Below are 15,167 nucleotides of genomic sequence, written 5' to 3'. Positions count from 1 at the left end.
AAACTACTAAGTTGTCTGTTCGTACCTGCCACAGGCTGCAAAGCGAGAACTTGAAAGGCAACGACAGCTTGAATGGGAACGGAATCGAAGACAAGAACTACTCAATCAAAGGAACAAAGAGCAAGAGGACATAGTTGTACTGAAAGCCAAGAAAAAGACTCTGGAATTTGAATTAGAAGCTCTAGTGAGTCAAGTTTGATTATGCTTTGGGAATACAGTTGAGCTTTGAATGACACTGGGCTTATGGGCACAGGTTCCATGCAGTCAGAACAGTTTGATAATTTTTGACTCCCCTAAAACCTGGCTGCTAGTAGCCTACTGTGGACCAGAAGCCTTACTGATAACATAAACGGTTAATCGACACCTACTTCGTATGTTACATGTATCATATACTCTATTCTTACAATAAATAAGTTAGAGGTAAGAAAATGTTAATACATTCATAAAGAAGTGAGCATATATTTACAGGACTGTACTGTTAGTTACTGAAAAAAATCCAGGTTGAAGTGGACCCATGTAGTTCAGACTTGTGTTGTTCAGGGGTCATCTGTTAACCCTGAACCATTAAAAGTGGTAAGAATAATGACTATTTTTCATTTGTTAAAGAATGATAAAAAGCATCAACTAGAAGGAAAACTTCAAGACATCCGGTGTCGACTGACCACGCAAAGGCAAGAAATTGAGAGTACAAACAAATCCAGAGAGTTGAGAATTGCTGAAATCACACACCTACAGCAACAATTACAGGTGAGAAAGTACACCCATTAAATGCTTTTAGAGTTTACAAGCCCTGCTTTTCCTCTCTTTCGTTTCACTCATTCATTCCTATAAGCATCCAGCATCTACCATGTACTAGGTGCTGGGAAGCGCAGATGAAGTAGACAGGAGTCTAAAAAGTAGGCTGTTGAGGAAACAAACTCCACACAATGTTTGCTGAGCCCTGCTGCGTGCCAGCCAGGGGCTCTTGGAGGCACTGAGGGTCCAGCAGTGAACAGGAGAGTCAAGAGCCCCGCCTTCATGGAGCTTACCTTCTATTTGCAGGGCAGACAGACACTACCAAAAGAAGTCAAGTGTGTCCTCTATTAGCGTATGAAAAGTGCTCCAGAGAGTGATTAGGAAAAGAGTCCTGGGAAGGAGGAGGGTAGTAGGTTTTTTTTTAAGATTTTATTTTATTTTATTTATTTATTTATTTATTTAAAAGATTTTATTTATTTATTTGACAGAGAGAGAGATCACAAGTAGGCAGGGAGGCAGGCAGAGAGAGAGGAGGAAGCAGGCTCTTCTCGGAGCAGAGAGCCCGATGTGGGGCTCGATCCCAGGACCCTGGGATCATGACCCGAGCCAAAGGCAGAGGCTTAACCCACTGAACCACCCAGGTGTCCCTAAGATTTTATTTTTAAGTAATCTCGACACCCATCTTAGGCCTTGAACTCATAACCCTGAGATCAAGAGTTGCACACTCTACTAAGCCAGCCAATATAGCCTAAGGGCAGTATTTTTATTTATTTATTTTTTTAAGGATTTGTTTATGTATTCATTCATTCATTCATTCATTTAGGGGTGGGAACAGAGGGAAAGAATCTCAAGCAGACTCCCCACTGAGCATGGCACCTGACATGGGGCTCGATCTCATGACCCTGAGATCATAACCTGAGCTGAAACCGTGAGTTTTGGACGCTCAGCATACTGAGCCCCCCAGGCCCCTTCCAGCACAGTATTTTGTATTAGGTGGTGAGGACAGGCTTCTCCGTGAGGGTCCCATCTGAGCAAAGACTTGAAAGAGAAATAGCTAAGTGGTGTGGCTGTCTGGCAGAGCAAGCTGAGGGTGGGGAGACAGCAGCGTGAGCGTTGTGACCTTGTACCCCGTCTTCAGGATGTGGTCATAGCAAGGAGACCACTGTGGTTGCAGCTGTTGGGATAGATTATGTAGGACCTATGTTTCGCTCATGCAACTGGCTTTACTGGGATCGTGACAGTATAAGGAGGTGCAGTTCAGTAGTCTAGGGGCAGTACCAGGGACGGACAGATGGTGAATAGTGGGGAACGTAATGGGATGCCATACGCAGTTCTACTTTCATTTTATTATGTATCCAGTGGTGACCACCACGTCGCCATATCACCTGGCTTAGTTTCTCTTGTTGAGCTGGGAAGGGGTGGGGCGGGGGGCATCAGATTCATGTAGGTACCGTTCCTGCATATGGCAGAGCATTTTTGAAGTTTGTGATTTTTCTCAGCCTGATGATGTGGAGATTCATCCATATTTCTGAGCAAATCAGTAGCTTGTTCCTTTTTATCACGGGGTAGTATTTTCCCGATTTAGCCATTCACCTGTTGATTGACATTTAGGTTCTTTCCCGTTGGGGACTTTTGTGTATAAGACTTGTCTTGATGTGGAAATACGTTTTCTTTCTCTTGGTTTAATTTTAGGAGTGCCATTAATGTGTCATATAAATATATGGTTAACCCTATAGGGAACTGTCAGACTGTTTCCAGGGTGGTCGTACCATTTTACACTCTCCCCAGCAGTGTGTGAGTGCTTCAATACCTTATGAATAGAAGTGGTAAGAGGCTTGGTTTTAAGGCAGAACCAAGCAATTTCTGACCATTAAGTATGCTGTTAGCTATAGATTTTTTTTTAGATGCCCTTTATCCAGTTAGGGATTTTCCTCCTGTTCCTTTTTTGCTGTTTTGCTGAAGGTTTTTTAAACCATGAATGGGTGTTGAGTTGGGTCATAATTTTCTTTTTCTGCATCTACTGAGATACTCGCATGTTTTTTCTCTTTATTTTGTTCATATGGTAATTTACGTTGATAGAAATTTGAATGTTAAGCCAACCTTTCATTCCTGAGATAAGCCATACTTGGTCATGATGTATTACTATTTAAAAAAATAATTACTTGATTCAGTATGCTATTATTAAATATCTTTTAATTTAAATTCTTGAAAGATACTGGTTTATAGTTTTCTTGTAATGTCCTTATCCTGTTTTGGTATCAGGGTAATAAACTAGAAAATAGAAAATATTAATTCCTCCATTTTCTAAAAATGTTTGTGTTGAAATGGTGTTTTTCCTTTAAATTTTCATTCGTCAGTGAAGCCATCTGGGCCTGAAGATTTTTTGTGGTAGGATTTTATTTTATTTATTTATTTATTTTATTATTTTTTTTAAAGATTTTGTTTATTTATTTGCCAGACAGAGATCACAAGTAGGCAGAGAGGCAGGCAGAGAGAGAGGGAGGAGGAAGCAGGCTCCCCACTGAGCAGAGCTGGATGCATGGCTTGATCCCAGGACCCTGGGATCATGACCTGAGCCGAAGGCAGAGGCTTTAACCCACTGAGCCACCCAGGCGCCCCATGTGGTAGGATTTTAATAGCAAAATATAGTTAATAGATACAGGGGTGTTCAGACTTTCTGTTTCTTTTTGAGTCTGATGATTTGTATCTTCCAGTGAATTTTTTCTTTTCATCTAAATTGTCAAATTTATTTGTATAGAGTTGTTTACAATATTCTGTTAATTCTTTGCAAATCTGTAGTATCTGTAGTGATGTCACTTCTTTTATTCCTAATCATGGGAATTTGTATCTTCTTTCACCCTTCAACTTTTCCTCCTCTTTCCCTTCCTCTCCTTGCCCCTCCTCCTCTTCTCCATCAATCTACCTAGAAGTTTATTGATCTCATTGATTTTATTTTTTAAATAAGCTGTTGGTTGTATTGATTTTTCTCTATGGTATATCTGTTTTCTGTTTCATTCATACTCTTTATTATTTCCTTCCATCTACTTATTTTGGGTTTAATTTGCTTTTTCCTCGCTTCATAAAAAAGAAGCTTAGATTATTGAATATGGACCTTTTTTCATTTCTAATATAAACATTTTATTAAGGTATATATTTCCTTCTAAGCATTATCATAGCCATATCATCCAACTTTTTAATGTGTTTTCGTATCCATTCAGTTCAAAATCATTTTCTTGGTCATTTCTTCTTTGATGGATTATTTAGAATTATGCTAGTTAGTTTCCAAATATTTTGTTTGTTTTCCAGATATCTTGCTGATTTCTGATTTATTATGTGATAAGCTGTGAGCATACTCTGTATGATTTCAATTCTTTTTAATCTTTTTAAGTTTACTGAGATGTATTTTATGGCTTAGCACATGATTGTGTTGGTGAATATTTTATGTGCACTTATAAAGAATATGTACTCTGTTATAGTTGGGCAGAGTGCCTCATAAACATCAATCAGAGCAAATTGATTCGTGGTGTTTTTTGTATTTTCTATGTCCTTACTGATTTTGTGACCTCTTCCAGCTGCTGCCAGAGGCTATTGAAGACCCTATCATTAAAAATTTTTCCTTTTTCCTTCGAGTTCTTTCAGTTATTGCTTCCTGTACTTTGAAGTCCTAGTCAATTTGAGATATTAAGATACGACTTATACTGTAAATAGCATCAGATGTTCACTGCTAGAAATTGTTCGAACATACTAAAAAGTGCATGTACCTTTTAAAAGTATATTGTTCTATATGGTAACTTTTTTTATATGTCTTTCATTAACTATGAGAAATTTCATAAAATATTCTCTTGGAAAATTTTAGGAATGAAGGCCATGTGTTTCTTTATTATCCCACTGAATGCCCTGTGACCAAACACATTTTTTATTATCTATGATTGACACTTAGTATGTCCACTTATTGACAGTAAAATACAAATTAGGGTTCCTGAAAAAGTAGTGAAGTGAAAAATAATACATGGTTTGAAGAAGGCCAGCTATAATACTCGTTCCCTTTCCTTACGTTATTCACAGATGAGTCAGGTAGCCCTTCCTGTTGGTTTATGACATATTTTAGAAACTTGGGTTGACATTTAAAAGTGATGTTTATATAAGTTAAATAGTCTCAGTGATCTGAGCAAGGTTTTATCTTGATGTGTCATTGTCTTGGTATAGAAAAGAAACTTTGGGATTGGGTGAGAGGTCTTTCCTAAATTCGTAAATTAATGAGGGGAGAATAGGAGAAGCTCAGCTGGCTGGGCCTTTTGGGGGAAACAGTATGAATTGTGTATTCTGTTTTGTCCAGATTTGGGGAAACGAGTGTGGATTATTCATAAGAGAAGACGCTTCCAGATCCTCTCTGTTGAGCTCTATCTCTCTCCTATTCAGAATTGTGGTACACAAAGATTTATTGCATACGAGCCAGTCTGTATCTAAGGATGGTTGTTCAGAAAAGACTGCTTCTTGGTCTCTGAAAACTTTCAATTAAGGCATTTTTATTTTCTCAAACCAAAAACCACTGCATAGAGTTTTTTTTTTCCAAGTTTTTATTTAAATTCCATTTAGTTAATGTACAACGTTTATTAAGTTTCAGCTGTAGAATATAGTGATTCATCACTTACATACAATGCCCAGTGCTCATCACGGGTGCCCCCTTCGTGAGACTTTTTTTTTTTCTTCATCAAGGTAAAAATGAAAGTCAAGTATTCGTTCTTCTGTGCTGGAAAGGCTTGTCATTTTACCGAAATGTGTAGGAACTATATGGGGTAATCTCAGCTGAACTTAAGCAAATACAGTGCTTGACAGGTCATCCATGAAAACTTCAAATAGCCTTTCACGGTGTGGGTTAGCTTTTTTCTTATATCAAGTAAAAAATGGTTGGTTCAGGACTTTTATGTACCTATTTAAAATTATAGGTCCATCCTCAGTGGTGGAAAACATATATGGCAGCCAAGATTCTACTGTGAAAAATCTCTTCTATTTCCATCTTCAGCTGTATGGGTGAACCTTAATTCAGCCCTATTAAGTATCAGAGTTCAGAGTAGAGTAGTTCCTATTCAGACTACTCTGTCAGTTCACAAACAGTCACTGCATTTACATTGGATCCCAATGCAAGGGAGAGATCGATACTTTCAGTTTTCTCTGCTGCGTTGTACTTAAAGTACATTTTTGAAAGCTTCTAAATAGGCAGTAAGTCAATAAAAATTTAAGAAATCTCAAGAGAGCTCTAATCGTCTTAACTTTATTTCAGTGAAAAGCATTTGGCAAATAGTTAATCACTTGGCAAAAAAGCAAGAACTGCCCTGACTGGTGATTAAATGCGGTTTCTAATGTAGGATTTGGGATGAGTTTAGAAGAGTCTTTGAGGGATGAGCAAACGGACTTAGTCTGCCGGGAGGTGGAATGTCCACGTAGTCTTCCCTGTCAGTTCATTGTTTTCCTCCTTTTCCCTAGGAGGCTCAGCAGATGCTCGGAAGACTTATTCCAGAAAAACAGATACTCAATGACCAACTCAAGCAAGTTCAGCAGAACAGTTTGCACAGTAGGTGTTTGCATTTTTGCATTTTAAGGTCGGCCTTCTCGTTTTCTACTGGTGTGACTTTCCTTCGGTGAAATGAGAGCATTAAAAACCATTTTCCTCACTGCCAGTTTGCTTTTCTTATCTTGCAATGTTCTTCCAAAATAGGAGATTCACTTCTGACACTCAAAAGAGCATTAGAAGTAAAAGAACTCGCTCGCCAGCAGCTACGAGACCAACTGGATGAAGTTGAGAAAGAAACCAGATCAAAACTACAGGAGATTGACATTTTCAATAATCAGCTGAAGGTAACTGTTCTCTGCGTCCCTACATCTATGTTCTACCCTTTAATTTTTCTAACTGGCGAGATGATGAGTTGGTACTCGATTCCAGAGAGAAAAATTTATGAGGCCGGTTTGTCAGCCTTCTGGCAAACCTGCATAGTGAAAGATGAGTGTTATACAATCCAAAATGCACTTCCTTCTAAACATATAAGGATGAATTTGGCATCTGTAAATGACCGCTGAGTGGCCCCCACACGGCATCTGTCTTTAACCGGGATTATGTTTTTCTACATCTCCATTCCTTCGTCTGTTGACAATTCCAAGTTGAAGTCCGAAAGCAAGGCTCCAAAAGAGTCTTTAGCACTCTTGAAGACTGCTAAAAAGGGATTTTTCTCTCTCTCTTTTTTTTTAAACTAGGAATTTTTCTGCCACTTCTTACCTTCAAGGTTGTCCTTGAAGGTAAATCTTTATTTTGTAACCTCTCATTTTAAAGTGTTACTGTTGAATGGAGTAATTGCTTTTGTCTCTGTGGCAAAAGTGGAATGTGGTTTTGTCACATTGACATGGTAAAATTCCGGAAAATGCCAGAGCTCTTAGGAACGTGGAAGTGGTTGTGACCGCCTTCTTTGGATTTGGTGTCTTTGATTTAATTTGCAACTTTATCATCTTAACGACCATTAACTCTTATCTTATAACAAAACCAGAATGCAAGCACTTAATGTCCTACCAACAATGAGCACATATACTGTAGATTTAAGTAGATACTAGAGTTTTTAATCAACCATGTTCTTTTTTTTTTTAAGAGTTTATTTATTTATTTGACAGACAGAGATCACAAGTAGGAGGAGAGGCAGGCAGTGGGGGGAGGCAGTCTCCCTGCTGAGCAGAGAGCACGATGTGGGACTCGATTCCAGGACCCTGGAATCATGACCTGAGCAGAAGGCAGAGGCTTAACCCACTGAGCCACCCAGACGCCCCATAATCAATCCTGTTTTTAAAAGAAATGGAGTTCCCACTGTTTTTCAAATACTCCGTTTTGTTTTCCATCTCAAAATATTTTATACTTAACTCTGGCTAATTTTGCTTTTGGCACTGGAAAAAGGAAAACTCTTTTATTATTAAAAATAGGAAAAAATTAGAAAGCGTATTTGTGATATTTAGTTGGCCTTTGAATTGAAATTCTAGGCCAAATTGTTCAGACCTTTGAGTTTGTGGTATTTTTGCTTCCCCTGCCCCCCCAGAGTAATAGGTAATGAAATTTTCTCCATTGTACAATGCCAGGCAAGTGCTCTTAGGGGACATATTATTTGACCCAAGTGTTTATCTTTGCTTTCATTCTTACACAGAATCTGTGTGTGTGTGTGTGTGTGTGTGTGTGTGTGTGTGTGTGTGTGTTTGTGTTCGCGCGTGGTGTATGTGTGTTCCACACTTATATGTATATGATGGTATGAGATACGTAAGTAAGGAAAATAGAGCTTCTCTGTCTCAAGAATAAACATAGTAAAAATGCCCACATGAACTCTCACTGTGACTTGTCACTATTTCAGGCAAAAAGAATATGATTACCGTGCTTTTTAATAGTCTCTTGCAGCACAAACGGTTAAACATCTGGGGCTCTTCTGAACCTAGGCAGTAGTCCAGATTTCTGTCTTAATCTTAAGATTCCTTTTTCTTGCAAAATGACTCCCAGAGCTAAGTTCGTGTATTAGATGACGACACTGCAGTGGGTGATTTTTTTTTTTTTTTTCCCAAATGCCTAGCCTGTTTATGGAGTGTTTTGGCCTATTGGAACACCATTGCCATTGCCGAAGAGAACACCTGCCGAGGTGGCCTCAGTCCCTCTTACTGTGTGTCATTGACCGATGCTGCCTTGACTTAGAGCTGCTGACACAAAGGCTGGCATCAGCCTTTCCTTCCACTCTATTCCTTTCCCCAGATATACTCATTCTGAAATAAGAACAGTGCTGTCTTCCAGTTTTATTTTGTTTTTTTCCATTATTAACTTCAAATTTAATGGAGAGCGTGAAAAAGGATGAGCCAGTATAGCTTTATTATTTTATTTAACAACTCATTTGGAGGCCTTAACAAGTACATTTTATTGCCTTACAATTACTTTTTCTAGTATCCCTCTCCTGTCTGGTGAAACCAAAACAGAAACAGTTAAATTGAAGCATCAAAAGATTTCTAATGTGATCGAGACAGCCCTAGAGGCTGATTTTAGATAATAGTCTCCTGAGTATGACCTGCCTCCTTTTCCTTGTTGTAGTAACGTTGGAAAATAGGAATCCTTTTCCCCCTGACTTTAGAGCACATGTTCATCAGTAGCTATCATCATTGTACGATGAGACAGACCAGGAGAGCCAGCACACCAACCCCTGGGGTTTCCTCGGTGCCTCTCGTGATCTAGCAGTGCCTTTACAACATTCACGCTAATGATGCAAAAATGACTTCTGCCTTGCTGGGAGTGAAACCTTGGTGATCATCCAGTCATCTCATGCTTCTTATCTGATGGTGTGAACTCGCTACATCCGAAACCTCCCCTCCCAGAAGGAAACCAGCTGGAGAGTATAGAAGAAGATGTAGGACTTAACAGTTTTCTTTTATATTCACGTAGCTTGTTCTCCTAGAGAAAGTTTTATTCAGTCATTATTGGCCGGTATGGTGACACTGGAGAGTGCCTTATGGCATGCAGAATATAAACTTAGTTGAGCAGAGCGTTAAACCTGTATTCAGTGGCTGACTCCCCAAATGAGGATTCTAGGGAACAAAAATCAATTTCCATATTTCTCTGGTAGACAACTGCTTGCAATAAGTTACTCACTTCTTTTGATGCAAACTCGAAGTCGTGTGTAGTCCCTTACTTAGAAGGTCATGTAGGCACTCTGCCTTTTGCCCAGATTCTGAGGTATAAGACCAAGATCAAGGTGTCTTAAATGTATTTAGTTTCTTTTTTTTTTTTTTTAAAGATTTTATTTATTTATTTGACAGAGATCACAAGTAGGCAGAGAGGCAGGCAGAGAGAGAGGAGGAAGCAGGCTCCCTGCTAAGCAGAGAGCCCGATGTGGGGCTAGATCCCAGGACCCTGGGATCGTGACCTGAGTCGAAGGCAGAGGCTTTAACCCACTGAGCCACCCAGGCGCCCCCTTCTTTTTTTTTTTTTTTTTTAAGATTTTATTTATTTATTTGCCAGACAGAGATCACAAGTAGGCAGAGAGGCAGGCAGAGAGAGAGGAAGGGAAGCAGGCTCCCTGATGAGCAGAGAGCTGATGCGGGGCTCGATCCCAGGACCTTGGGATCACGACCTGAGCCGAAAGCAGAGGCTTTAACCCACTGAGCCACCCAGGTTCCCCTCTTTTTTTTTTTTTTTCTGTTTAAGATTTTATTTATTTATTTAAGAGAGAGAGAGAGCATGAGAGGGTTGACGTTAGCAGGAGAAGCAGGCTCAGCAGGGAGTCTTCTTCGGGACTCGATCCCAAGACACCAGGATCACAACCTGAGCCCGAGGCAGTCATAGGCAACTGAGCCACCCAGGCACCCTGTATTTAGTTTCTTAAACATAAAAGAGTTTAGAGAGTAGGTATGTTTTATCACACACACACACCCCCTTTTTTTTTTAAACATACTGATTCAGTCTTTTCTACCAAGTTCAGATTCATTCTTTTAGAAGTCTCTGCTTTCTCTCCACTCAAGGTAGAATTACATTCCTGCTTCCTCACCCAAGACCAGGTAACCAATGATGGAAATGCTCAAGTCATTCATTCAAGAGGGAAAAAGATTACTTTTGCAGTCAGGTTAACCAGTGTATGTTTCATCTAGGTAGCAAGATACTGAAAACATAAAGCATGTTTACAATTACAGTCATGATTTTAAACAGTCCAGATTCAGGGATACGACACAAAGGGTCTGTAGAGTTGCCTTCTTGATATCATAGAAATTGAGGGCTCCTTCTTTCCTTTCAGACGAAGCTGTTTTTCCACGTATTTTTATAGACAGTTACCTAATAGATGTGATATTTATGTAATTGATAAATAATCCCAAGATGCAACTGTCTTTCATTTTCTAATTTATCACCCCAAACCAAGAATTACTTGAGAAGAGAAGCAGAGGAATCCCAGTGTAGCAAATAGACTCTGCTTTTTTAAGGTCATAGGAAAGGGCTTGTGGGGGCGGCAGTCGGGAGGGCGGGGGGGGTGGTGGGTAAGAAATGGTAGCACACTGAGATATTGACTCTTTTATGCTAGAAATCCTCTGATTGGCATCCTTTGTATTTCTCCTGCCTTTTATATGAACAGTGAATTTCAGCTTTCTGATGATCAGATGAAATATTTGACCAGAGATTTAATCATGAATAATTGATTTTGTTTATAATTATTGCTAACGAGAATTAATACTTAGTTTTACTTCAGTGGATCCTATTTGTTTACCATACTTATTCTGCTTTAAAATGTACTCTGTATGCAACAAACATTTTCTCATACTAAGAAATCACTAGTTCTCGCATTCATTTTCTAGAAACATCAATTTAAACATTTTCTATGAACTTCTCTTTTTACTTAATTTTACATGAAAATCAAAAACTCTTAATATCTTTTGATGAAGCTGTGTGCCTTAGGCACATAGAGACATTCCTGTCATTGTTTTTCTTACATACGGTGCCTTACCTATAGGTATAAAATTGTGGTTCTAGCAAGTGTCAAATAATGTTACCAATAGGGACTTTTCAGACGGAAGCACTTGACTTCTCCTTGCCCTTGGCAATGTTAATAGTTACTTGTACCAGTTTTCTTTGACAGGGACAGCCTAATGTTCCATATTTTCATATCTTAACTATGATACAGGGCGGCAACCTATTGTGCGGCTTATAGTTTTCAAGGCGTTAAGTGTGTGCCACATAAGAGACTCAGCACTCAGAGAGGCAAGATGGTGTGTTTCATGTTGAAAAGCTTGAGTCCGTGTTGGTTCCTGTCTAGCCACCGTGGGCTGGGCAGCAAGTCCTAACGTAAATGACGTTTACATTAGAGCATTTCTTTTTTCCAGTCAGTGTCAATGGAGGAGGCCATATTGCTGGGTCTGGCCCTTCTCCTGGGCTGCGTCATCCCCTTAGACTCCTTTCTGAAGGTTCCCATGCCCTTCTCAGGCAAGGCACCTCCTTCTCAGATGAAGAGAGACGAACTATCTCCAGCTCTGTGCTCGTTTCCCCCATGAAGTCGAGTGCTCTGTGTCTAAGAGAGTTTCCCATGAGCGTGAAGCCTTCTTTGTCAAAGTCAATGATTAGTTACTATAAATCGTGGAGTATGGGTGAATCTTTCCTCTTGACAAATTGTGTGTGTGGTGGAAGCCCTGAGCTACAGGCTAGATAAGGTACTGTAAACTGTGGTCTTGTCTTTATAGCAAATATTTTAATAGGTTATTGAATTGGCCATTTGGCCACAAAATTTGAAAGACAGTGCTCACCCATGATTTGGTTCTGTGTGCGTATTTCCATCAAATGGGAGACAGTATTATAGTCAGTAATACTATACTAAAAGTGGACAGTATTTTATTTCTTGGCAAAATTGAGTATTTCAGACTAACTCAGAATTACGAATTGTATTTTTTAAATATACTTGGGAAATCCAGGCTTCTTAGACACAAGAGGCTGTTAAGAGAGAGAACTTCTGCCCATATGATACCTGTCTGAAAAATTGTTCCTAAGAACTGAATTGATATTAAAATGAGAATCCCAGTTATAGTAAATAAGGGTTTTTGGTTTAACTGAGGCTTTTATACTCTTGGTTTCAGACACTTGCTTTCACGGCAGGCTCATTCATTATGAAGGCAGTGAAGGGCAAAATGTTTAGCAACCAGGGAAAAAGAGAAAAGAGCTGGAGAACAAACTGCAGAACAGAATGAGAAGTCGGGAAAAAAATGCAAGTAAGGGAAATAATGAAGGAAAGAAAAAGATCCAGTGGAGGTACAGAGACAGCAAGAGAAATCAGTGTAAACTCAAATAAAATAACGACATTGCTTTCTCATATTAGTAGAATAATGTTTGGCTATTTCATGCTTTGCTGTCTGCTTTTGCTCATGCTTGAATTTTCTTTTTACCTGTGTGATCCTTATGAAAAGACCTGTTCAGCACAGAAAGTCATAAAACTCTCTCATTCAATGTACTTGTGATTGTGGAAACTTTATGCAGATTCCTTGAATAAAGAAAAAAAATCAGAACCTGCCTGAGCCTCAAAAGAATTAACAGGTGTTATATATACCAGACTCTGGGCTGTACCCATAGGCTTGGTTGGTTGGTTGGCTTCTTTTATAGTGTGGGTTTTCCTTTTGAGGTCTTGAAAAAAATATTTAACAAAAGGTCATTTGGGGAAGGGAAAAAAGCAGAATTCAATCTTTTGAAAAAACATTTTCTTTTTTTTTTTATTCTCTTGTTTAGCCAGAGCCTTTGACCGTTTTATAGTTTAGAATAACCTGTATTTAAAATAATGGATTATTGATTTATAAGATGAAACTGAGACATTTTGGGAAAACTCAGATTTTCAGGACAGAACAGAGTCTGTTTTCTTGGTAACAGCAGGGTAGATACCAAAGCCTCTTGGGAGATGTGGGTGAAGATTCTTAATTGGCTCTACGTACAGAGAGGGCAGGGTTTTCCAGCTCTTCTCCCTCTTCTGTCCACCTGTCTTCTCACCCTTTCACACACACAGACGCACACACGCAAATGCACACACACACGCCCCAGTGCATTCATCTCTGGCTGTCACATAGCACTTACAATAGATTGACTACCGTTCGTTCCGTGGGGAACTGGAATTCCTGTTTGGTTGAATAATGACTTCAGATTTGGAATAATATTTAAATATGTTTTTAAACATTAATTTAGCCCTCTCAGAATTTAACTGATCAATGTACATTTTTTGGTAATCTGCCCATTTTAATGCATCAAGAACAAATACATTTTATAATTTTGTGATGAATGGACCATCAGTTTACTTTGATTTGGGTACAGTTTCTATGTTTTGCAGTAGCTACCTTTCAGATTTTTCCATGCTGGTACAACTTTCCCTGTCCTCACTGGGTTTGTTGATTGATTGGCTTTTTTTTTAATGGCTTTTAGTCTGTTTCATAACCATTTCCTTGGGATATTTTAAAACTATATTTTTAAACTCAAAAAGCTTTTTAAAAATTCTGATACTGTGTGCTATATAATCTCCCTGGGTGAGAAATAAAGTGACATATATTTATATAAAAGCACTTCTGCTTTTGACTTCTGTAGGTATTAGGTTGAGCTAAAACAAACATTTGAAATTTTTGATGCCAGCATCTAGATCAGTTTCCTAGGTCCATTTCATATTAATAGAATGAAGATTATTACAAGCATAAGAGATGTGTCCTAAACAGCTTTATTTTGATTTAAAATGTTGAGCTCATGAATTTCAAGTAATTAACATGTGTTTATTTGGTCTCCCGTTTCCAAGAGACAGCCTGAGGTAAAAGCGAGAAGCAGAATAATCCTTCAAAATAATTTAATGACCAAATGAGCAATACATGTCCATGAGCTACTAGCCTTTCCAGGTCACTATTGCTAGTTAATGTTTTTGTCTCTTCACAAGCATTTATATAAAGTAATGTTTATGAAAAGTCATCCCATACATATCGTTCTGCTGGATACTTCTCTGTATTCCCAGTAACACCACTTCACATAATACACTTATTTTTGAGTGTTTCTGAGTCCAAATGAAGGATTAATGGAGTTTTTAAGTTAAGGGATTCCGCGCCCCTTGCGTAGCAATAAAACAACTGTCATTAGGAAATTTGAACGCAAGCCATGTTTCTCAGGGCAAAGAAAGAGTTGAATCTTCTGGAGTATTCAATTTGTCTAGCATATTGCTTTTGAAATACTTTGGCTGTACGCCATAGGATGTCCAAAGATGTTTTATGGTACAAATATCTTAATTCTTTAGGGGAAATGAGTGATTTTTTTCCCCCGTGAGTTGAAGGAAGAAAGTTTAAAAAAAAAAAAAAAGAAAGAAAACTTATTTTCATTTATCTTTGCTAGTACATGATGGAATCTTATTTGCCAGTTATCTTCCTGTTGTGGTTCCTAATCTGAGTTAGATCAAAGACCCCTTTCAGAATCCAGTAAAAGCTCTGAGCCTTCTCTGCAGGAAAAATGCCTGTATACCCCAGTTTTCACGCTGTCTCATAGTGTTCCCAGACCCAAAGCTTGTTCGTACACCCTGCTGAAGAAACTGTTACATCTTAGAATTTTAGAGCTAATATTGGTGATAAAGGTCTTATCTCTTTAATTTACATACACTATACATTCTATAGTTTTATTTTTCTTACGTATTTGTAACACATAGCTGAAACTTCTTTGATGCATGTTTAATTGCTTCTTCTTGATTAAGAAAGGTATTATACTCTCTTAGGAGCTAATATCAAATTACCATGCACTGTGCCTGTGTAAAACATCTCATACCCTTGAGTAGAACTCACAGAAGAAAAATCAAAATTGCTAAATGAATATCCAGCCAGTAAATAGGTGACTGTAGTAGGGTTATTGATTATAGAAAAAATTATTTTAGGAAGAGCCACTAGGGAGGTCATGA

At 38.5% G+C, this 15,167-nt stretch overlaps 1 protein-coding gene across 4 annotated transcripts in view; it reads left to right on the top strand.

The window, feature by feature from the left end:
- Positions 1-15,167, top strand: part of ITSN1 (intersectin 1) — a 209,666-nt gene that overhangs the window by 113,314 nt on the left and 81,185 nt on the right. For all 4 annotated transcript variants that reach the window (XR_013966609.1, XM_080799703.1, XM_080799704.1 and 1 more), the window contains exons 13-16: positions 35-184; positions 607-747; positions 6,220-6,307; positions 6,452-6,591. Coding sequence is in view for 3 of the 4 variants with exons in the window: in XM_080799703.1 (XP_080655829.1) it covers positions 35-184; positions 607-747; positions 6,220-6,307; positions 6,452-6,591 (519 nt within the window). In the remaining variant the exon portion in view is untranslated. The remainder of the gene's footprint in view (positions 1-34; positions 185-606; positions 748-6,219; positions 6,308-6,451; positions 6,592-15,167) is intronic.

This window comes from Martes martes (genome assembly GCF_963455335.1).
Source record: "Martes martes genome assembly, chromosome: 1".
NCBI classification, from domain to species: domain Eukaryota; kingdom Metazoa; phylum Chordata; class Mammalia; order Carnivora; family Mustelidae; genus Martes; species Martes martes.
This window is presented reverse-complemented; position numbering and strand designations above follow the sequence as displayed.